The following is a 25,911-nucleotide window of genomic DNA, read 5'->3' as shown; positions in this document are numbered from 1 at the left end:
GACTTGTCATGCAGAATTGTCAAATTTCCTTTCATCTGTGGCAACATCCCTTCAGCATCTGCGTATGGCGTTTTCATATCACAACTCATACGTTATGCCAGAGCTTGCCGTAACTACGCAAACTTTTTGTATCGCGCTAGACTTACAATTAGGCTTCTGGAACAGGGTTAAGTTGCAACAGGATTGAATTCATCACTACAGAAGTTGGTCGTCATCATGAACTCGTGAATCGTTATATACGGTGTATCTATCTGCGCCATGAAAACTGATTTGTTCAACGTGTCATAGTTTTCCTTCCCTCTTTCGTCTACTTGACATTTTATGAGCAACTCGGTGGATGTTTCTAGAAAAACAGAGGACGCTTACCCTACCAGTGCACCTAGTCCATGCTCCCAGTTTTAGTGGAGTCCGAGTTGCTCATTTACTTTTGTTAGTTTGTATGTATGATTTTAGTTACTTTATGTTCTTTGTTGTGTATGTCTGTTTTCCATGTTTGGTCTTTGTCGCTGGAATTATATACATTCCTTTGGTTCCTTTAATTACTCTTACATTGAAAACACGCTGGAATGAAAGTACTCTTACATATCAACCGATGCTTTTAACAAGGTAAAAGCGTGTATGGATTTATATATATCTTTAAACAATTCTCAATGAATAAATCTATGTAAAAATGTCGCGTAGGAACGATCCTGTGGAACGATCTGGCATAGGGACGACTTATCAAATTATAACCAAAAAATTGCATGTTACCGTCCCCAATCCCATCAGCTCTCTCTGCTCAGAATATCACAAATGAAAACAATGAAAATGCTAGATGTTTTTGCGTTCTTGCTCTAGAATTCAAAGAGGATCTGTTATAGAAATCTTTTAATTTATTTATTGTTCACTTAGATCATTGGTAAGTTCATACATCTGATTTTATTTTGGGCACAAATGCCATGCCAATGGCAATGGGCATGGTATGGCATGGTAATTTTTTCACCATGACCATATCTACGTCATTTTTCTCTATGCAGTTTTTCAACTTTTTGCAGGAAATATTTTTAACCTGCAAAAACAATTTTGTTGATAATATTACCATGTGATGCTTTTGATGCATGATCCATTGGCATATGCAGCATGTGCATGTACTATTATATCAATTATAATATATGTGGATTTCTGACTAGTATAACCTTGCCTAGGAAGTGTCATTTTGTATCAATGATATATTTTTGGAGGTATCATTTGCGCCAATAACATTTTTGGAGATATCATTTGTGCCACAAATCTTTTCTCTAATTGTTTGAATTGCGCCCTGGGATTAGGAACTAGTCTAACTGTCAAGCTATTTATGCATAACTTTATGTAAAATGTACTTTGACTGTAAGTAGTAAGGAGAAGTACTAGCACTGCTGCAGTTAACATTGGGAGCAGACATAATCCGAAAAAGAAAACATTCTTTATACATTTTTTTTAAAGGGTGACTATACATCAGCATTTTTTCACTATTAAAGAAATAGAGTCAAGGTCCCTGATTATGTATTAGTATTATAGTATAAAAGGAGTTTGATGATTTAATGATTTTATTTTTGGAATAAAGCGGAGGGAATTCTTACATTTTTTCGGATAGTCTGGGAAGACATATGCTTAATAATTGGAAAGAAGTAACATGCTTTATTCATATACCTTGTACAGTTAGTTTCATTTAAGGAGGTAGAGTGAGGGTAAGGGACACAACTCTTACAAATCATTGGAATTTTTGCTATGAGCATTTTACATCAATCTAATGTAAGCCTCACAGTAACCTACACTGATTCTGTTTCAAATAAAAGCTTGATAGGCCTTGGTGAAATTGAATATGATACAAACATATCACTGATTTCAAGTTATGTCCCTAACCCTAGGTCTACCTCCTTAAGGTTTTTACACTGTGTTGTAAATAATTGAAGAAACTGAAATATCTTATGTCAAATACTATTTAAAAAAATATTCCATTAAATTTTTTCACATTTTTTACAAATGAAAAAGACTAAAGCTTTCAAAATCCGGAAAAAAAATACTTATACAGGTATTGTAATTTGTTAACTGTAACTGCATGTAGTATGTACAATGTACAACTAGTGAAAGCATGATATGCATTAACTGCCATGCCACAATGTATTTGCAACATTTTTTAGACACAGTACAATGTATCATAAGGGAAATGATGGAAAGACAAGAGGATTTGGTTTCCAAGGATTTTCTTTGAGCAGTGGTAGCAGTAAAAAAGATGAGCACAGTATTGGTTCAGAAACAGCTGGACTTGGCATGCAGCCACAAAATGCAGCATCTAAGTTCATGCCAGGAAGATCATTTGGTTACCACACAAATATTGGCAAAAAAAGGGCAACTAATGAAGATGAGTAAGTTTAGTATATTATATTTTCTGTGTACTGCAGATTACTCACTTATACCATTTAATTGGTAATTTTCACTGATGCCAAATTTCGCAGTTTGCTCTATAAATAGGGGTATTAATTTTTTGCAGTCTTTATTTTTCGCATCTATAGATACTGTCTACGGGTGATAACTGTGAAATATTTGGACTTAAATTTGGTGAGCTTTTATTTTTGTGATAACCCTAACTTTGTATATATATACAGTGTATAGCTAAAATTAGAATTTTGCGAAAATTTACCGCTAGTCAGTATGTAATATCATGATATAAATCTGTCTAATGCATTTTCTATAGTTGAAAACATTAAATTATTTACCAGTTTTTTTGGCCTGCAAGTTTAGTAAAAATAAGGCCAGGAAAATGAGTTGATTTACAGCAATTTATTTTGAATTGTTATAAAGTCATTTGTCTTCTAATTGATTTTCAAAGAAATCATTAAAAAAGATATAGTCCACCAGATCATTGGAAAAGGGATTTGCTTGAGACACTTAATTGAAAAAAATCGACACAATCATTACTTGCTTTGAAATTGAAGAAAAGGTATAGGATAGGTTTTTGGGTACACTGTCCAATACAGAAAAAATATTTTTTTTGCCAATAATGAGTAATATGTTTAGTTCCACCGGATTCAAATTCACCTATAGAATTGTAACATGTGAATAACGTTACATTATTAGCAATTCAGGAGCTGCAATATTGTTACTACTGTTTTTTTCTATACTTTGTGATTTGAACGGTTGCAACTGATGAATATAAAAAAAAACAATAATCGAGCTACCTCAACAGCTACATGTTTGTAGCAATTCTAGCAATTCAGAAACAATGTGATAGGCATGACCTGCCTTATACTTTTAGATATTTTGACCTAGAGGAAGAGGATGAGAATTTAGAGTACCAACCAGCTCCTGGAAGTCCTGGAACTGATGGTAAACGAGCCAATGACAGCGATAGTGACGATCCTCTGGATGCTTTCATGGCTGATATTGAGGTAATGTTCAGGGTTGATGTCTCCTTGGTTGTTGTCATGGCTGATATTGAGGTAATGTTCAGGGTTGGTGTCTCCTTGGTTGTTGTCATGGCTGATATTGAGGTAATGTTCAGGGTTGGTGTCTCCTTGGTTGTTGTCATGGCTGATATTGAGGTAATGTTCAGGGTTGGTGTCTCTTTGGTTTTTGTCATGGCTGATATTGAGGTAATGTTCATGGTTGGTGTCTCCTTGGTTGTTGTCATGGCTGATATTGAGGTAATGTTCATGGTTGGTGTCTCCTTGGTTGTTGTCATGGCTGATATTGAGGTAATGTTCAGGGTTGATGTCTCCTTGGCTGTTGTCATGGCTGATATTGAGGTAATGTTCAGGGTTGGTGTCTCTTTGGTTGTTGCCATGGCTGATATTGAGATACAGTGAAATTCTTGGTCGATGTCTTTTTGGTTGTTGTCAAGGCTGAAATTGAGGTAGTGTTCAGGTTTGATATCTTCATGGTTGTTGTCATTGCTGATGTTGAGGTCATATTCTTGGTTGATATCTCTTTGGATTTTGTCACGGCTGATATTGGAGTAATGTTCAGGTTTGAAGTTCTTGAAGTTTTTTTCAAGCTTTACATTGAGGGAATATTCAGAGTTGATTTTTTTGTTGGTTGTGTAAAGGTTGATGATGGATTTTGACCATGGCTGATTGCTTTAATCTGGATGATATTTGGGTATTTCTCAGGGTTTGCACCTTTATAGTTAATGTCATTGCTGATGTTGATGTATTATTTAGTATTCAAATTACATGTACTGCAGACGTTTATATTTACCGCAGACATGGGTACCTAAACCCATGCTAAACTGCTTATAGCATGCGTTTAAACACACAAAAGATGAACAATGAAAAATATTAAAACATTTGTACTCACAATTGATGAAGAAAGAAAATTAAAAAATATTTGTTTAAAGAAATAATAGAAAAAAGTAATACTTAAAATATAAAAATAATAGGTGAAAAAAAAGCAAATAATAAGTTTACAATAACTAATGAACGCTTCTATCAGGCATTTAAACAAACACTCCCATTCTGCAGGTAAACACATGCAAAATGCTCACCAAACACATGATAGATGATACACGAACACTAAAATGGGAAACATAGATGTTTCAAGAAGGGAAAGTGTTGTGATTGTTGGAATTGAGATATAATTTACAGTTATAAGTTATAACCCTACAAAAATTGATAAAACAACAAAAATAAGGACCTTTAAATTAATTAGAGTGCTCAGATATACAGGTATAAATTTATTTTGTTCTAGAAAGAGGTAGAGTCTGAGGATAGAGTACATCAGAAATCAAAAGACAAAAAAACAGATATGTAAGTACATATTTTAAGTAGCTGTCTTTGTAAGAATCATGCAACATGTGAAAAATGTGATACACCCCAAAAAAGGCTACATATTTTTATTTTTGTAATTAAGTTGTTTTATGGGTCTATACTATGAAATGTGTAATTATTCATTCAAATCTGCCTGCTCTTAGGAGATAATCGACATTGAAAATACAGTAGATTCTATTGTATTTGAGTGTCATTTACAGAGTTATCTCCCTTAATTTTGAAATCTACAGTGCATTCTATATAATTTTCATCTCCTAAGAGCACAGGTTATGTGAAATTCTATATGTTTATTTTTGTTTACTAGGAAGTGCTACTTAACATTATAATTTCCATTTTTATGTTCATTTTTGGTGCTTGTATAACATCATGTAATCACAAATGGAACAGGAAAAATTTGTTTTCAAACAATTTACCAATATCCAAAAAAAAAAACTATCAGTAGATTTTTATAGCACAATCTTTTTTTATACAGTGATGTTAGAGATGACATTGAACAAGAAGATGTCCAAGAATCGTTTTTCCGATACATGGAAGAAAATCCTAATGCTGGGGTTATTCATGATGAATTAGATGAAGTTGAATATGATGAAGATGGAAATCCTATAATCAAAAATAAGGTAAGCTTCTTTTATGGTACCATGTAGCAGTTTTTTTTTCAGGGTGCTAATTTTGGCATATTTAAGTGGCCTGACTAAAAATACCAAAATATCTACCCATGGTTTAAGAACTTAGTGTAAGCCGTTTTCGGATTTATTGACGTATAAATGATAAATTGGAAAAACGGCTTGATAGTAAAACTGCAAAAATCAATCAGAAATTTTAACAGAGTTCAAAAAGTGGCAGGTTAATGAATATTATTCAGCAGAAATTATTTTTGTTTCTGAAAAAAAAAATCAGAAAAAAAAGGGCAAAGTATGTCATGACAATGTATGTCAGAATGCACAAACTCATTGTGGAACCCGTACAAGAAAAAACACACCACTGCCATTGAAATTGTCCAATAGAGAGCTCCTGTCATGTGAAGACAGGTTATGAAAGTTATAACTCCATACCTTGACTCATTATAGAGTAAGAGGGGACATGATTCAGACCTATAAAATTATGTTTGGCATATAGGATCAAGCCCTACCACCTCTATTACAACTTATAATAGTGGTAGAATCCGAGATCACAGTAAAAAATTTCCAGCTCAGATAAAAAACTTCTTAAATGCTTGTTCACAAACCACATAGTTGACACCTGGAACAGCCTGTCTGAATATGTGATTAGTGCAACAAATGCAAAAAACATCTGAATACCGACTTGATAATTATGGGGTAATCAAGACACTTTATAGAACTATGTCTCCAACCTCATAACTGGATATAATAATTTTAATATTTCAATTTTAATTGGCTATTGTAAAATAAGTTTTCATGAAGAAGGAACTGCAATGAGATACTTATAGTAAATATTAATCATGGTCTTAACAGTACCTCATACTTGTTGACTCTCCCACATAAAAGGGGGGGGGGGTCCCACAAAATCATTGAAAGTTTAGACTATCCCATATAAAAAAATAAGATTTGTGGGAGGTTTTTGGTTTAATTTATTTTATTTCATGTGAAAAATAACTGAATAATTGAATTTAAACATGAAAAAAATTGCAAATATGAAAAAGTCTTTCACATTAGACAGTATCTTGTTTTGTTTGTTAGGATTTAACGTCCAAGCAGCAATATTTCAGCTATATTCAGACGATATTAGACAGTATCAATGAGAATCTTCCACATGAACTGTTACAAAGGTTAACAGGTATGAGTACCCTGGTAAGTCTAGGTAACAAACTTTTTGTCCAATTACAGATGATTGATCCATTACCTCCTATTGATCATTCAGAGATAAATTATGCACCGTTTGAGAAAAATTTCTACGAGGAACATGAAGAAGTCTCCAAACTGACAGATCAACAAGTTGTAGAACTAAGGTCAAAATTAGATATTAGAGTAGGTAACTCTTCTATTTGTGCGTATTAAAATGTTATGAAAGAGTAAAATATTGTTTAAGTAGCAGTCTTTGTGAAAATTAGACAAAAGGTGATTCATGCATTTGAAAAACCTGCTGAATTCAGTTTTATTTCTTGTTCAGGAACAGTTACTGATCACATGACCAATCTTAGTTTATCGTTTGATTATTGCACTTTTGGGATAAAAATTCTATAGAATGTACCTGAAATTTGCACGTTGCAAGAGTTGTCGTTCTTGATATGGCTTCATTTGTTTGATAATGATGGAAGATGAATGTATGATTTTCTAAACAGTGCAAATCTGAATGCAGAAAAGACTTTTGTTATTTGAAAGTATAGCATATGTAGACAGAAAAAGCATAGTTTTTTTTGTGGGTTTTTCTTCACCATGAATCAATTTACCATTTGCAGTATCTGAATTTTATAAGGACGTGGGCTTAAGTCCTTTTGAAAGGTATTAATGGTAAATGGTTTTGCAATATATGAAAAATAAGTAGCAGTCTCTGTAAGAATCATGCAAACTCTGTTATATGTGATACACCCAAATTTTGTTTTTGTTATTTCAGTCACTTTATAGGTCTATATGATGAAATGTTTAATTATTCATTCTAATCTGTCTGGTCTGTAGGGATCATCCAATTGTTTCATGTCATTTACAAAGTTATCTCCCTTAATTTGAGTTTTACAATTCATTCTAAATAATTCATATCTCCTTAGTTTTGTTTAGTTAAGGGTACCATATGTAAAAAGCCACTTGTTAATTTCTGTTTACTTTAACATTTTAAACAAAAAATCAATAATGAAAATATGTAGGCTTTTCAACCATACAATGAATACACCACATTTTGCATGATTCATTGTTGGAGTGCTACTTTAATTTCATATTCACTTTTGTGTTTTTTTTTACTGTACAGGGTTCCAACTAGTCTCTGTAACCATTGGCACATTAAGCATATATGCATATTTTCCATTTGTCATTCTTTGAAATTTAACAAATCAATTTTATAGAATCTCTGAATGTCTCCTGTGTCATCATTGAAAAGTCCGGATATGAAATCTTACCTATAAGATCTAGTTTAACACACCTTTTTGCATATAAATGCCTGTACTAAGTCAGGAGCATACTGGCTATTTTACATTTTTCTGCTTTATTCTTGACTTTGCCAGTTCATATACTATTTATTATTTCCTTCTGATTTGTGATTATGAGTTAGAAAATTTGGTTTTTACCTATATTTCTATTGCTATCTTTTGCAACATCAAATGAAATAAAATTTTGCCATTTGAAGCCTAGTAAGCCCAACCCTACAAAGAAAATTTTGAATCGATAACACTGTTTTATATATTATGTTCCCCCCAATGAAACTGGGTAACATATTATTTTTACCCTCTTTCTTATTTTTTTTCTTTTGTCTAACCTTCGTTTCTGTTCATGTAACTCCTCTGAAACAGTGGAATGCAATGAAACCAAACTTTACATAAAAAATAGGGCACCAAATGAAGTTTGCAACTCCTTTTGAAGAAATCCAATATGGCCACCATTTTAAAATGGCAACAGTTTGAACTTTTAAAAATTCATCAGAAAATATGAAAAAAATGTAGTAAGTTCACATTTGGATTAAAAACAGTTCACTATAATAGATATTGATAGACCTTGTTGCAATTTATTCCAAGATTGGCGCTGGTAAATTTTTTTAAAAATTCAAAGAAATTCATGGAAGTGTACAGTGATTTTAAATGCTCTTGTGACAATGGGTGAGCTGGGGGACATCCTATCATGCTGCTCATGACAATTATTTCTAGTTTTATTATGTTTTTACTATTTTGCAGGTATCAGGATTTTCTGTACCCAAGCCTGTGTGTAGTTTTGCCCATTTTAGTTTTGACGAGGCATTAATGTCAGTAATTAGAAAACTTGAATATACACAACCCACTCCTATACAGGCTCAGGTTAGTTTACAAATTTTTTGTGTTAAGTATTAAAGTAGATCTTACCCAATACTTTCAGTAGATAGATTTTTTAAATTTTCCTTTAAGATGACTTTGAATGAACATGCTCTAGAATTTTAAGATAACGAACATAGATCAGTGTACTTAATTTTGAGATAATTGAGCCTAAATGTAGGCACTTTTTTACAATATTGCATATAGATTCTGTAGGGAAATTTCACTGTTTTGCTTAATATTAAAAAAAACTGGTATATAAAATTTCTTAAAAAATGATATAAAGAACAATTATCTGACATTATTTCATATTTCAAAAAGAAAATTATCTCCCCCTTGAAAGAAGGCTTGTGTTTTTTTTTTGCAATACAGTGTAATTAGGTTGATGCCAAAAAAAAAAACATTTTGCTTAATTTAAAGGCAATTTTTTTGCTTTCTTTTCAAACACTATTTGCTCACTGAAAATAAATACTTCTGTATGACTTAACAAGATGACATGCTCCGTGTAATAGGTTTGAACTTCTTTAAAAGCCATTGAAATGTCTATACAAAATAATATGAACCAAAGTTCATGTAATTTGTGAAAATCACAGTTGTTGATACATGTAATTATCTCTGTTTTGTGTGGAACAACTTCTTATTTTATTGAAGAATTTATATCTATACATGTATGTACAGTTGAAAAAAGTATACTCAGAACACAGATCATGGTATTACATGTAGAGTAACTATTTTATATCAACATTTACTTACTTTAAGAAGATGCGAATGATCAGCAAAAATATATATTCTGAGTACCGTTTTCACTTTAAATGTGATATTTTCCAGAAGCTACAAGATTTTAATTACTTGTTCTTAGATTTTGCCATTAATGACACTTTGCAAACGATATGTATCTTCTTGTTTTGTTTAGAATATTTTGTTTATATATTTATTTTTGCACCTAGGAATTCTATTATTATATCATCTATTTATATACATTTTTGTTCTATTTTTATCTTAGGGAGTTCCCATTGGTCTCAGTGGTAGAGATATCATAGGTATAGCTAAGACAGGAAGTGGTAAAACAGCAGCTTATCTTTGGCCCATGCTGATACATATTATGTTACAGGTGATACAAGAGTTTAAGTCTCTGTCTAAGAATCAGGCAAACTGTGTATAAGGTGTGGCACATGAACAAAAAAAATCAGTATTATCCCAGTATTTGTACCTCATAACCTCCTGAAATATCCATCAAAGTGTTTGTTAAGTGTGCTCTCAGGTCTACATTTGTAAAGAGGTTTAGATAAAATTTATAACAAATGTTGCTACTTTGAATTTCTAATTGATATCAATTTATGATTAGGACAAGGCATGAAATATATACAAATCAGTCATAGCTACAAATATGGATGTGATTAAATAATTCAATAATTTCCAATGAGATACTACTTTTGTAATTTGGGAGTAGTGTGGTGGCCTTCAAAGCGGTAGTTGTGGGTTCAATCCCCGGCTGAGTCACATTAGATTTCAAATTGTTAGTCCCTGCCGCTCAGCCAAGCATTATGACCTCAGGGTAGAGCGATGGTCTTAAAAGCAGAAGCTTGAGGGTTCAAGCCCTGGCTAAGTCATATTAGATATTTCAAATTGTTAGTCACTGCTTCTCAGTCAAGCATGTGGCATATAGATATTAGTGGTATGATAGATTTACCAACTTATATGAGCTAACACAATTAAGATCTGTCCCAGTATGTCATAACTTGTATAATGTTGGGTCTGTTTGATAGGTCAAATGCCCTCATCCTGAAATACAATATCTGCTACATCATCATATCAATTTGTAATGAAACACATACATATAGATACTAGTGGCATGATAAATTTACCTACTTATATGGGCTAACACAATAAAGATCTGTCCCAGAATGTTGGGTCTGTTTGATAGGTCAAATGTACACATACATATATACCTGTAGAAATGTTTTTTTTTATAACTCTGTTACTATAAACCTATTGAAACCTACTGTAGCTGTTTTGAACCATATGTCTCTGAAATGTTTATAAGTCTTCTTTGAAAAACTGTTAAGCACCTCCATTAATTGATGTGACTTTTATCTGATGATATTTTATTCTATGTACAGAAAGAGTTAGAACCAGGAGATGGTCCAATAGGATTAATTTTAGCCCCCACAAGAGAATTGTCACAACAGGTAATCTAAAACAAAGCAAAAACTTTCTTTTAATTACACAATAAACAAAGATCAGATGTGTTATTTTTATATTGATTTAGTGAAGCACAAAACATTGAGTTGTGGTAATGAATTAAAAATATATTAAAAAGGTTATATAGGTATGTTGTATGTCAACCAGATCAGCCATGTTTTATTTATCAACCATATCAACCCTTGTATTTAAAATGGTACCAGAAGGTTTCAGCAGGGGCTGTTTTCTTTTAATGTTTATTAGAATTCTGCATAATCAGTTTTGACCATTGCAATTCTTAATTTTACTGTATAAATCAGATTTTGTCAATTTCCACTATTTCCCTGTAAATCCCCTTGTGGAATAAGTCATGCCTGTTTCAGACTTTCTTTTCTATATTGATATGATATTCTGAATGTTCAAGTTAACACCACAACTTTGTAGATATATACAGAAGCCAAGAGGTTTGGAAAGGGTTACAACATCCAGGTGGTGTGTGCCTATGGAGGAGGGAGTATGTGGGAACAGACAAAGGCCTGTCAGGCAGGAGCTGAGATTATCGTAGCTACTCCTGTAAGTTTGAGATAATAAATAAGCAAATTGTGCTTTCTTATTTGTTGAAATTGAAACAAAAAAAATTAAAAATTTATGGGTAAAGACTGGCCTCCCCTTTGTTGATGAAGTAACTAGGTCTTCATTTATTGTCATCAAAACTTTCTTTCATCACAAGAATACAAAAGACTAAGAAATCAAAACAGTGCCTAGCAGACTAAGAGATCAAAACAGTACCTGGCAGACTAAGAAATCAAAACAGTGCCTAGCAGACTAAGAGATCAAAACAGTACCTGGCAGACTAAGAAATTAAAACTAATTGTAGAGAAACTGCAATTCGCTGGAGTCGTAAACAGCAGTTCCACCGTTATTTGCTAAAAAGTTTTAAATATAATTTGAGATATTATCAATCAAAATGTCAAGATGAGTATTTTTTCTCACTTTTGATTCAAAGATATTCTTATTTTTAGCCATGTGAGATTTTCTTATCTATAGGTGAGATGAAACATGTGACATTTTGTGATGGGAATCTCTTATTTGTTGTGAACCAAATTTCATGGTTTGGTTTACCCATGAAAACCACTAATATTGGTATCCTACAAACAATAGTATTTTCACAGTATTTGATTTTTGTAACTCATACCCTATGTTTTGTTTGCTGTAGGGTAGATTGATAGATCTGGTAAAGAAGAAGGCTACTAATTTACAACGAGTCACATATCTAGTATTTGACGAAGCAGACAGAATGTTTGATATGGGGTTCGGTAAGTACATACACAGAAAAATAGCAACATATGTTTTTTGTATGTTTCCAGCCTATGGAAACATGTTTCGGAACAGTCTGGAAACATACCTGTATACTTTCAAATATTATAAAAAACATTTGATGCATTTTTTCCTGTGTGTATACTGGTTAAAGTGATAAAATTGATCATATGAGTAATGTGTAAATTGGTAATGATCAAAATAATTTTTTCTTACTTAATAATATATTTTTGAACATTTCATCAAAATTCATTTCAAGATGTGCTCACGTATCTTTGATTTTGAAACAATACCTAGTTGACTTTCTCTTTCATGGAAAACACACATAATATTCATGTACAAATGTTTCATAATGCAGACATAGATGTTTAACATGTATGTACTCCTAGATGTGCTACAAATATGATTCCATTACTATAAAATAGTTAGGATTTGTATTGCATTCAAAATTTTGAAGGTGTATCTATACGCTCTGTCTGTCACAGATTTAAGGCTATCCTAATATTTAATGTGAAATTAATGAGATTTGAGAAAAAAAACATCACATAGTGATTTAGTAACATTTTATAGATATGTAATAAGGATAACAACAAAGCTACTTAACACTAATCTAATCCATAATCAAGTCAAGTCCAAAATAAATCTGGTAAAATATATATTACACCACTTGAGCAGCTGGTACCTCAATGGTCCTGACTTGGTACAGGCATTTCAATAATGGGTTAAATCTAGGTTTTTTAACAGGCTAAACCTCCCTTTTCCATTGCGGCATGAATATACCAGTGATCATTAAATAACATTTACATGCTGTTGTGTCAGAATCAGTAAATTAGTGGTTACATCAGCACAAAGAACAATTTACAAAAAACAATCATTACTCATTATTTTTTTTTTCATTTTTGATCATTTATTTTATTTTTTTGGGGAGGGGGGAGATGTATAGTTTAATTCTATATTTACATATTGCATATTTATTTCTAGAACCCCAAGTAAGATCTATAGCTAACCATGTCAGACCAGAAAGACAGAGTAAGTACTAAAATATGATGATGTACTATCAACAGCAAAATCTGTATTGCAATTTTATTACTTCAAAAAAACCTACTCATATAAGCCATGAGTTTTGTATAGTGAAATCTTGCTGTTTCAATTGAACCCTGAATAAACCAGAAACTGTTTTAATTCTCTTTAATATCAGTTTTAATGCATTATGAAGTTTTGTAAACCAAACATCTGTCTGCACAGAAAATATTCTACATTCTGAAATAGTTCTGATTAAGCAGGTTTTATTGTATTCATTACCAAAGTAGTTCAAGGCTCAAGTAACTCAAGACACATGTTAAGTGTGCTTTTGAAACTTGAATAGAGAGTCTAAAAAAATCTTGGAAAAAAGACAAGGAGAAAGTGTCTTTCTTTTAGTACCATATCTAAAGACTGTTATTTGTACAATGAATGATGTCTGTCCTCTGAAGTGGTTTATACATTTTTAGTTCAGATGATGCATTTTTGTGTATTTCCTTAGGACTGTAATATGTATGCTGAATTTGTCATTTTGCATGATGACAACACATTTAAAGAGGAGAAAGTTTGAATACCAAAGTTAGCAGGCGCGTAGTTGAGGACAAATTGAAGTGTAGGCAAAATTTACAGCAGGGGGTCTGGGGATTCAGGGCAGTTCCAGGACAGAGCCCTGGTAGGGGGTCCATGGGGTGCCCCCCCCCCCCCACCGAAGCTCTGGGGAGATAGCGTTTTAGAGCATCATTTATGCCTCTCCTGGATGTATTTTAAAAAAAAAAAAATTGGCAAAATAAATGCAGGCAAAAGCTTTTTTGCCTAATGGCAGCTACGTGCATGGTTAGGAAAATAACCAATAGAAACTTTTGAATAAAACACAACAAGGAATATATAGCTAACAAAATACATAGAACATATCACTCTTAACACAAAAAACTAGAAACTATGCACAAAAAAAAACAAGTAGTACAAACACAATGAATGACAAAGGATGAACTAAGGTGCTACATTAGTGTAAGATGTACTTGCATCATGCAAGACCCACAATCCACTGCTTGTTGAATTACCAAAAATAAGCACAAACATCAATTTTAAGGAGAAGTTATGATAAAAACCCAAACAGGAAGTGATTAATGCCAGTCAGAAACCTACCAAATTTACTTTTACTTTTATTCAGTAACATTTACAGACCACATAAACAGCAACAGTTTTTCATTTGGCTGTTGTACTTTTGAAAAATATATATAGATTATTTATGAAATTGGCACTTTGCAAGAGTTATTGTTCTTGATTTGTTTGACTTCAGTGGGACACGAATGCAAGGTTTTCTCAAAAATACAGATCTGAATACTGAAAGGACTATTGTTGCGTAAAAATATTGCATTTGTGGACCAAAAAAGCATCATTTGTTTGGTGGGTTTTCTGCACTATAAATCACCTCCACCATAGGCAGTGTAGAAATTTAATTTGCATTGGTTTTGTACTTTAAAAAAAAAACTATGATTTTTTTTTTCATGAGTATCAGTTTACCTTTACTGTTAGTATTTCGTTTCCCTGTTGCAGGACCTTAGTAACCCCCTGTGTTTCAGCTTTACTTTTCAGTGCAACATTCAGAAAGAGAGTAGAAAAATTAGCCAGGGATATCTTGGTAGACCCATGTAGAGTTGTACAGGGAGAGGCAGGGGAGGTAAGCAAATCTTAATATCGTGGAAGGACTATTGTATGTGGTTCATCAATATTCTTGGTTTCATGGTTTGATTATATACTAAACTTCTCAAAGAAATGTGAAATTCCCATTGAAACATACTTTATGTACTTTAGTCAGAATGAACAAATTCAAAATGCACTAATATAACGAGAAAGGATATAGTGAATATGGTAAAGAGACAACAGCCCAACTAGGATGAAAAATATCAGCTTAAGGCCACCCATGAATGATGAGGAAACCCTCACGCAACAGGGCAGATTGCCCTGTGTGTGAGAGTGAAACCCTGATAAATGAATATCTGGCAAACCACTTTGGAAAGAATTCTAATGCCATAACATCCTTCAGAACAAAAGTATCAATAATCATGTGTAATTTGACTTAGTACATTTTAGCTCATTGAAAAATTTTCAACCCTTTTAATATTTCAGTTCACAGGTCAATGTTAAGGTCAAAGGATCAAATTAATATATAAAAAGAATGGATATTGTGAATATATCAAAGAGGCAACAACCCCTTGACTTGACTTTAACCTTTTCATCCTTTTGCAGGACTTAGGTCGACTATGACGATTTTCCAATTTCATCGGTCCTTGTCAAGCTTGTCAATCTGGCTGCAAGTCTTGCCTTGTTGTTTTCTCTCTTGGTATATTGATCTTCTCCCGGAGTTTTTGTGTTTTCCTTGCTTATGTTGTCCTTGTGGATTCCATCTTAAGGTCTAGTTTACAATGGTGGGTTTTGACCTTCTTAGAGTATGTCATATTGATGTCCATTTTCTCTTTTTGATTTGTAATTCTATGGTTTGCCCTATACAATAATTTAACAACAACCCCAATGATATGAAAAATGTGCTTGGTAAAGGGTGCACACTTAATGTTGCCTCTGTTGACTTGTGATTTCACAGCAAAGTTCACCCAGTTTACTTTTTTAAAAATTATTCCAACAACAGTAAGAATGGCAATATGACCCAAAGCCTAATTTGAATCAAATGAGAAATCTTTATCATAATTGTTATGTAAAATAAATAATCATTTACTTTTTAGGCAAATGAAGACATTACACAAATAGTTGAAGTTTTACCAATAGGACCTGCTAAATGGACCTGGATGATTAAAAGACTTGTAGAATTTACCAGCAGTAAGTTAAAAGTTGAAAAATCTTTGATTTCTACTATGACATCTTTTAAAGGATTAACTTCATTTTAGGAAAAATGGGATACACAGTTTGAAAACATTTTTTTATGAATTTTATTTCCCTTGTCTTTTCTCATGTACATATTTTAAATGCAGTTCTGCCTTAAAACCATATAGAAGCTTATGTTTAGTACTTCATGCATTTCTTAATCTCAAAATTTTTTTGAATGGAAATCCTTTAGTAGGCCTTATAGAAACTGTATTCAACTATAAGAGTGGAAATAAAAGTTGGTCACAAGAGATTGTAATGCTTAAAATTTGGCTGTGTTCTACTACAGAAAAGAAAGGGAAAATTTTTTGCCAGAATTGTACAATATAACCAGTCAAAAATATTTCATAGTATATAGCAGATCTGAGGAAATGAACACAGCAAGAATTGTTTAAAGGATGTAATAAATGTATTTAAACAGTTTGTTTGATTATCTGGAGATATGATGAATCACCGCCTGCCTGATTTTTTAACAGACCCATACTTAATGAAAGATCCTTAGTGAGCGCACACACATACAGTTCTTGAACCGATCCGCACAATGATTTGACGGATTGATGACTGTTGACTGATTGATCGCTGACATATCGATGACAGGTGACCAACCTGATTGCAATTTTGTTATGTAAAATGATGTAAGATCTGTTTTAAATAAAAGAAATGTAAAATAACAGTATAAATTCATGTTTTAATCTATAACATTATGTACTTATGTGTAAAATTGACAAAGAAAACAAAAAAAACCCTTTAAAATACATTGACCGCTCTGTGGTCACATGATGCGATCACCAGTTAAAGGGATCGGTTTGACAGATCGATGACTGACTGGAAACTGATTGGTGATCAATGACTAAATGGCAATTTTTGTTGCACAGATCGGTTCAAGTACTGTACCCCACGTGTCCCAATGTTGGATACTCAAGTAAATTTGTTTGTTAGAGAAATAAGGACCCCGATGAAAAAAGGAATAAGAGTGTTTTTTCAGGCTTTAGACCTTCACCTTCTAACTAAATTCTGTTATTCAGAATGGTAGTTTCAAACTCCAGACTGTGATTTCTTTGAGTTTTAATTAATCCAAAGCAAATATCATCGTAGCGGAACAAAACATATACTTGACCTGTAACTTATCATGGTGAACTTTTATACCAAAAATCATGTCATAATCTACAAATGTTTAGCAAAAAAATCTGAAAAAACAGTTATTTCAGTGAATTTAGCTAAGTTCAAGGCCCGTAATTTCGACAAAAATAATCAGAGCGGAACCAACTACATACTTGTCCTGTAACTTATCATGGTGAATTATTATACTAAAAATCATGTCAATATCTGCAAGTGTTTAGAAAAAAAGTACGGAAAACTGTTATTTCTGTGAATTTTGCTAGTTCTAGTAAAAATCATCAGAGCAGAACGAAACATAAACTTGACCTGTAACTTATCATGGTGATCTTATATACCAAAATTCATGTCAATATCTGCAAGTGTTTAGAAAAAAAGTCTGAAAAAAAACAGTTATTTCTGCGAAATTTGCTAAGTTCAAGGTCCGTAATTTCGGTAAAAATCTTCAGAGAGGAACGAAAGTTAAATTTGACTTGTAACTTATCATAGTGAACTTATATACCAAAAATCATGTCAATATCTGCAAGAGTATAAAAAAAAAGTCTGGAAAACTGAAGATGGACTGATGGACAGGTCAAAAACATTATACCCTTCCCAACTTCGTTGTGTTGGGTATGAAAATATTAAAGGCAGAAAACCTTATTATAAAGCATGATGTAACATGATTTGTTTTTGACAGTTTGTAGATAAGATTCATCATTCAATTTGCAAACACAATAAAAGCATAACATAAGTAACAAAAGAAATACAATTTATTTCATTAATTATATTTCAACTTACTTTAGTGGGAAGTGTGCTGATCTTTGTAACCAGAAAGAAAAATGCAGAAGAACTGACAACAAATTTGAGGGCCAGGGACTTTAAAAGTATGGTATTTTAAAACTGTGTTTCTGTATTTAATATTGAGGCTTTGCTACTCTTTCAACTGCCATGATTTTATAGTATAACCCCTGTCCAAAGGAGCGGGATACTGTTTTACCCTAATCTGTGTTTCTGTATCATTTTTTTCATCACAGTTTTCTCAGCAACTACTCATCAAAACAACTTGAAATTTCAACACATTCTTCCTGTTGGTATGCCATATGTTTGGATGTATTTTCGTAAAAATTTGACAACAATTTAGTCTTTACCAAGGACTTATATTTTCCTTATGTTGTGATCGAAGCAGGGGTATCACTAGTGAGTCACTGCTCACAGATTTCCTGTTTTGTTGGCTTCATAAAATCATGTCTGGGGAAAACCAATGCAGTTCTATTTTGTTGAATTCTACAACAGATTTGTGGTTAAAGGTCTATTAGATATGTGAATAGAGTGTTTCTCTAACTCATTTGGTTTATCCTCCACTTACTGTGCCAGAGATTCAAAGTTCAATTCCTGACTGGTACTGTTGTCAATTTTGTCAAGCAACTTTTTTATTCTCTACTGTTACACAAAAGTATAAAAAGAAAAGTTAAATATGACATTTGTATGAGTCAGATGTAACTGTAAGGATAGGAAGTTGAATATATACAGGGATGATTTTCTTCCATTTTTTAGTGGATTTCCGCTATTTCAAATCCAGATTTTTCATATATGATTCTTTTTTAACTGTATATTTACTTCTGATTTTGCCAATTTTTGTTGATCTTGTAAAATTATTTCTTATATATAGATATTAAAAATTTTCTTGAAGCTATTTTCCCCTCTTGTTGCTTTTTCTATATATCTTGATGGTTTTAGTCACTTCTTGTTGCTTATTAGTGAGGCTGCTTTAACTTAGTGTTTGTACTTTAGACTCTCTGGCTAAAGCCAGAAAGGCCTACTTTTATGGCATGTAGGAACTTTGAAAGCATTTGAATTTAGATTTTTGAAGAACAATAATATAATAAACTCTTGGTTTTTAGTATGATATGAAAAAACTGAACTTTGTATGGAAAAAAAGACATAACTTCCCGTCAGACTGAAATCAGACTCTCAGTATTTCTTAGCTATGACTTTATTTCGCATTAAATACCATTTTTAGGACTTTGTCCTCCATTACAATTTGTGTTTCGATCTTTTTTAGTTGCATTATTACATGGTGACATGACACAGATGGAGAGAAATGATGTTATCCACTCATTTAAAAAGAAAGAAGTTCCTGTAATGGTTGCTACTGATGTGGCAGGTATGAAACTTATGTTCGGATCTGTTTTTTTTTTTTTTTTTTTTCAGAAAAATGGCTGTCTGCCACCTAAGACTTACCATGAAGACTGAGTCACATGTAGCTGTTTCAAACCTAAGATATTTCAAGTACTACTCTGTCTAAGAATCAGGCAAAATGTGTGTAAGGTGTGGCACATAAAAAAAAAAACACTGAAATTTTTTTGCGCTATCCAAGTATTTATACTAAATAACCTCCAGAAAATCCGTCAAAGTGTTAGTAAAATTTGACTTTTAAGATATTGATAGGTCAAATTTAGTTGAAATACACTATGGAGAAATGGTGGGGAAATTTTCCCACACTTTTTCGCTATATGAGTAGTAAAAAAATATCTATGTCACAGATGCTTCAGGATAAAATTAAATAGCTTTTCAGTTGTTTTCTAGATGTATTTAATATTTCTGAGGCAAAAAAAACTGAAAAATGATGTGCCACCCATTGCCTGATTCTTACACAGAATGGTACTTAACTTCTTTAAAGATAAAATAGTCAGATCGATGACATCCAAAAGCAGACAGTTATAAGTTGCTTTGCATGTAATATATTGCACAGACCTCACTGGAAGATTTAAGTAGCAATCCACATAAGAATCATGCAAAATGTGATTCGTTGGTTGTATTTTTATTTTTGATATATTGTTAAAGATGTGATTCTAGACAGAATGTGACATGTGGCTTTTCATATAACTCTTGCTCATAGGCAATAACAAATATATAGAATGCACTGTAGAATTAAAAATTAAGGGAGATAACTCTGTAAATGACAATATAATACAATAGAAACTGTTGGATTTTCAATGTGGAATATCTCCTAAGAGCAGACAGGTTGGAATGAATAATTATATATTTCATCATATAAAGCTATAAAGTAACTTAATAACAAAAAAATAAATAAAAATGTGTAATTATTTTGGGGTATATCACATATACCGGTAACAGAATTTGCATTATTCTTACAAAGACTACAACTGAATGTTGATTCAGCAAAACAGAAAAAGAGTTAGTTACACCTATATTTTAACCATAGCAAGTGGGAGTGTTTATTGCAAATTGTTTTCTAATTTTTGCGTTATTAGTATGCCAGATTTTTTTCTTTTAGGGTGGGGGGATAGGGAGGGTAGTGTGAGCCTGAAGTTATAAGCTAAAAACCCATTGGAACAGTTGATATGGTACATGTTGGTGCTGTGAATCCTTGACCTTTGCTTGCCACAACTCCATGATGGTATTTCCCATCTGGTTTTATGTTCTGTTCTGTAACCATAGTGACCATTTTGCTACTGTGTCTATTCTGAACATTTCAAAATGTATGATACCCCCCCCCCAACTAAAAAATCTCAGCTCTCAATGGAAGGATTGATTTTAAAATTAGTGTGTGACTTTATATTAATGGGGCATATGTTGTAAGCAATTTTGATTGCTCTCCAATATCAACATCTTGTAAGAGTTGGTGTTTGTATAGCACCACAACGTGTGCAACTTCATGTTTGCCTTGTCTTAGTTTACTGCCCATTATTCTCAAATAGCATGTAGGTGGGGCAGCAACAGTGTTACATATTGCATTGTACAGTGATTTTTCTGCTTTGCCCTTATCGTCAATTATGAATTTTTTTTCTTTTATTTCAGCCAGAGGTTTAGATATCCCAGCCATTAAGACTGTTATAAATTATGATGTGGCCAGAGATATTGACACACATACTCATCGTATTGGTAGAACTGGCAGAGCTGGTACGTTGAACCATCCCATGATAGAAATAATACAATGAAATATAATGGAGCATAAGAAGGAATGTTAGACAACTTAAAAAGCTATTTTTTTCCCTGTTTTACCATGTCAAGAACTTATACTGTATAGCAAATAATTTTTGTGGGTTGCTAAATTTTCTGCATTTTGGCAGTTGTCATCAAAATGCAAAAATCAATTCTACAAAATATTATGTACTTTGTGCTCAAATACTTGTAACACCACAGAGCATCCACCAGAATTAGAAATGCCAAAATTTTTCATACACTTTTTTGCTTCAAAATCCACAAATTTTTCACCCGCCAAAGTAACCTGCCATATGGTATAGCCCTATTCAGTATTCAAAACCCAACGATCCCAATCTAATATATGATTTATTGTACCAGAATTTATAGAGCAGGGGCTTCAATGCTATCACATTGTCTTGGCCATCTGTTTATAGATTTATAACATATTTCTCAACATATAATATTTTTTTTGTTGAACATATCATACTGATATACTTTTTCATCCCATTTCAGGTGAAAAAGGTTTTGCCTACACACTTGTAACAGAAAAAGATAAAGATTTTGCTGGCAGTTTAGTACGACATTTAGAAGTGGCAAACCAATTTGTACCCAAAGGCCTCATTGACATAGCCAATAAAAGTGCCTGGTTTAGGAAGAGTAGATACAAGCAAGAGAAAGGGAAGAAAATAAAGATCCAGGGAGGACTTGGTCAGAAGGAAAGACCTGGTCTAGGAGCTGAAACAGTAAGTTTTAAAATTTTGAAATCTAGGGTTTGAGTTCGGTAATAATGGAATCTAAAACTGAAAGTCAAGTGACAAAGATGATGCAAAATGGAGAAAAACAGAACCCCCCCCCCCCCCCAAAAAAAAAAAAAAATGTATGCATGTACAGATTATAAAATCAGAAGGAAACATGGAGAAAATCACAAGTAATTTAGTGAGTGAGTTACTAATCAGACTTCACCTATTTCAGTAAAACAGGTAATTTTCATGGGGTGCTAATTTTGGCATATTAAAGAGCTCATTCTAAAACTGCCAACATATATGCTGCTTAGTTGTTAGCATCCTACAAAATTAGAACGGCCAAAATTTTATACCCGCAAAAATAACCCACTGTACGGACTTAGTACAATATGATAGCATTGACTAGGTACATTAGTAGTGTAAGCACCCTATCTGCATTTCTAGAAACAAAAACAAGTACTTACAATGTATCTTTAAAAACAGACAGCTGACGCAGGAAAATTTTCTTCTTTTTATTTCTAAGTTTCTACATTTCTTTTAAGAAAATAACACATGGCATGCAATTTCAATTTTCAATACAGTTTTTTCGAATGCCTCTAGGTTAACAGTATTTTGCCAATCAGGAAACAGAATTTCGATCAGGTGACTTGCGTTTCCATAGAAGAGTGTCTTTAAGGTCAAAGGGTAAAAAGCGAAACTATACCGACTTCGTCGGAATAATGGAGTGCTTGAAATAAACCATTGATATAATGGTAGTCACAGTGATGGGAATATAATTCATTACTTAACTGTATCACCATTTTATCAGTAATATTGAGTGGTAATGGAAGCAAGGAAATTCATGCTGAATAGAGTTTAATATGAACATCTCGTCCCCCAAAAACATGGTAAATCACTAAGGAAATTATGAAGATTTCAGCTTGGTATGGTGTCTACTTTATGTATTGCACTGTTTACATGTATGTTTCTCTAATTCAACAGAGCACTAGGACTCAAGATTCAACCAGTTTGAGTAGTTTTAGAGGCATTGGTTCATCTGCTGGTACCCAGTCAGAGAGAGTGGCAGCTATGAGACAGGCATTTACAGTAAGTTAATTTTTGGAGAATCTGTTAGTATACACAATCATACTTTTCAGGGTATTTAATTTCATTGCTTAAAGCTGCATTAGTTGCCAAATTTGTTCATTTCTGATTCTACTGAATTTTGCTGATTCAATGAAATAAGTTCGTAGTAACGCAATTGAAGCAATATATGTAGGCAATACCTACAGAATATTGTGAAAACAACGTTTTTATATTCAGAGAAGATCGATAGCTCAGATCTAATTATTTTTCACCATTACTTCTGTAGGTTGCAGACGAGAAATTCACCTGGGTTAAAAATACTTTAATCTTGGTAAAGAAATAACAAAAACGGATACACAGATAAGCGTGTGTCTTGCTTACATTTTATTGCATCTATTTTTTTTATTAGTTTTCAAATAATGTGACAATTACTGACCATATTTGTGACATATTATATCATAATACCTTAATTTCAAAAGGATCCTTGCGTTATATTCAAACTTTTTTCTTTTTCGTCTTAAGTCCGTCAGTCTTCCTTGCTGTTGACTAACCACTTTCGCTTTGCAATCAGATTTTTTTAAGAAGCGACGCTTACAGCATATGCACAGATTAAGGTCACCAGAAGTTACATGCATACAAATTTATCTATGTCAATTTTTTGTCTTGCAAGACAATAAATATATAGACACCTATTTGATGTATTAAATGAATTTTATTTGTGAATATAAAATAAAATTATACAGGAAAAGTACAATTAAGTAGAAACAATTGAAAGTTTCAACAGAAATGAAAATTTACAAAAATGACAACTGATGCGGCTTTTAATTTTATATGTTTTCAATGTCTTAGTTAGTTCAGTGTTTGTAACAGCTTATTGGATGGACTGTTTTTTAATATTTTAACCCTTCAGCATTTCCCCCATTACCAGCATATCTACCTACTTACTGATCTGCATGCTTTCTGATTACAGTGTAAATATTTAATGTTTCTATTTATGTATAGGGTTATGATAAAGCCCCTAAAAATAAGTCTTGTTTCCTGCTATCAGCTAGAAAAAAATGGGGTATGTTGGTAGGGAAATTATTTTATTTTTCAAAAACATATTACATTAATTCAATGGGGAAACTATCTAGACTTTAATGGTGCTTGAGTCAAATGGCCATAAAATGTCTAAGGTGGTACAAAAAACTTGAGAAGGTAGGGTAGCTGAAAACATATATATCATTTTGTTTTTTGCCTTAGCACATTCCACATAAATTCATGGGTTCTGTAATTATCCAAAAGTGATTTTCTATGGAGATTTCAAGGTCATATTGACATCATTATTTTGTGCTTTGGGTAAGACAGATTGCTAAAAAAATATACTGTAAAGGTACTATTGTTCCTGGGCCACCAATTTTCATGGATTTCGTGGGTAGGCCAGACGAAAAATTTTGGTTCTAAAACGAAATGGAGATTTCCTTTGATGTATATACTGAAAAACTTTAAACAGTGAATTTAAGAATAAATGAACTTGTGTTTCTTCCCTAATCCATGAATTAAAGTACTTTCACAGTATGATCAATTTACAAGAAAAATTTGTACTAGTCATTCTGGGTTTGGTCCTCTAAATTTGATTTTAATTTTCACCCTTTCAGGCACAATTTAAAGCTAACTTTGTTCAAGCAACAACAGATGGCGTCATAACAAAAGTAGGTGGTGGATTAGAGGAACCAATCGCCAGCAAAAAACGGAAAAAATCCAGATGGGAATAATAACTTGTACCAGTTGCAGAATACATCCGTTCTTTGTGTTCATTTAATACATTGTAGTTATCAAATATTTTTTAGTCCCTGGATATGATTTCACTATCCACAGTTTTGTGATGTTGTTCTTGGAGGAGGGGGCTGTGTAACATCATTCTAAACATTTACTCACACTTAAACTCTTGGTAGTGCAATGTGGATTAAATGAAGTTTTCAGATCTTACTGACTCCAGTCCGTCTGAATTAATGTATATGTTTTTTATGGGATTTAAGCCTGTTTAAAGCTGGATCCCTGGTGAATATTGTTACTGAAGACATTATAATAGTTTTCAAATCATGATATCATTTAATCTCTTTAGATATGATTGAGAAATTCATTGCAAATAATCATGTCATTGAAGCATGACAATGCAAGTATATTGTAGATCACTTATTTTGTGCTTTCTTCTTAAATTTAGGCAGTTAGCATTTTGACAAAAAAAACTTATCAATTGGTCAAATTGAATAATTGTTTTAGTGCCAATTTCATTTTTTCCACCTTTGATTTCATATTTTTTGTCTGCAGTATATGTACATTTAATGCCTTAAATTTTAAGTTCGCTTTCAAGTTTTCTTCCCTTTAAGATTGGGTTCTATAATGTTAAAACTTATAGAAAAATGTATCATTTCATTGTTTTGACCAATATTCATAATTGGAACTACTAGGCCAATTCCACTTCACTGTATAATAAACCTAATTGTGGAAAGAAAAATATCTTTTATATTGTTCATAATGTTCAGATGTAGCCACCCACAGATCAAATTACTTTTCTGTCCAAGACTGCGCTAAAAGACAGTACACCTAGATTCAGATATGTAGTTCTCAGTAGAGATTCCTTATACTTAGTAATTAAATGAATCTAAGAGTAATCAAGGGAACCAAGGTTATAGCGGTAATCAAAAAAACGTAATCCAGGGACAAAGACCAGACATGGAAAACAGACATACACAACAAAGAACATAAAGTAACTAAAATCATACATACAAAGTAACAAAAGTAAATGAGCAACTCGGACTCCACTAAAAACTGGGAGCATGGACCAGGGTGTACCGGTAGGGTAAGCGTCCTCTGCTTTTCTAGAAACATCTAAATTATCATCCAATTATAATTGAAAATGTTTTCAAAGTGCGTGAATTTTTTA

General features: G+C 32.6%; 1 protein-coding gene across 1 annotated transcript; it reads left to right on the top strand.

Moving 5' to 3' along the window:
* Positions 1-751: 751 nt before the first annotated feature.
* LOC148602989 (ATP-dependent RNA helicase DDX42-like) lies at positions 752-25,159 on the top strand. Its single transcript, XM_088552390.1, has 20 exons — positions 752-898; positions 2,160-2,384; positions 3,275-3,407; positions 4,705-4,763; positions 5,257-5,401; positions 6,629-6,769; positions 8,620-8,739; positions 9,737-9,844; positions 10,854-10,922; positions 11,359-11,487; positions 12,131-12,230; positions 13,213-13,260; positions 14,835-14,932; positions 15,993-16,086; positions 18,033-18,113; positions 19,292-19,393; positions 21,052-21,153; positions 21,691-21,920; positions 22,902-23,006; positions 24,623-25,159. Exons 2-20 carry the CDS (start codon positions 2,170-2,172, stop codon positions 24,737-24,739), a joined length of 2,196 nt encoding a protein of 731 aa, XP_088408516.1. The 5' UTR covers positions 752-898; positions 2,160-2,169; the 3' UTR covers positions 24,740-25,159.
* The last annotated feature ends 752 nt before the right edge of the window (positions 25,160-25,911 follow it).

Source organism: Perna viridis, chromosome 11, assembly GCF_037379345.1.
Source record: "Perna viridis isolate PV_CMFRI_1.1 ecotype Kerala chromosome 11, ASM3737934v1, whole genome shotgun sequence".
NCBI lineage: Eukaryota > Metazoa > Mollusca > Bivalvia > Mytilida > Mytilidae > Perna > Perna viridis.
Note: the sequence above shows the minus strand (reverse complement) of the source record. Positions and strands in the feature narration are given on the sequence as shown.

Bases quoted from the DNA above. Each gene is read 5' to 3' on its own strand.
- LOC148602989 (XM_088552390.1), top strand. From the start codon at position 2,170: ATGTATCATAAGGGAAATGATGGAAAGACAAGAGGATTTGGTTTCCAA. The intron at 11,488-12,130 runs GTAAGTTTGAGA...TGTTTGCTGTAG, and splicing joins AGATTATCGTAGCTACTCCT to GGTAGATTGATAGATCTGGT. The intron at 19,394-21,051 runs GTATGAAACTTA...CTTTTATTTCAG, and splicing joins GGTTGCTACTGATGTGGCAG to CCAGAGGTTTAGATATCCCA.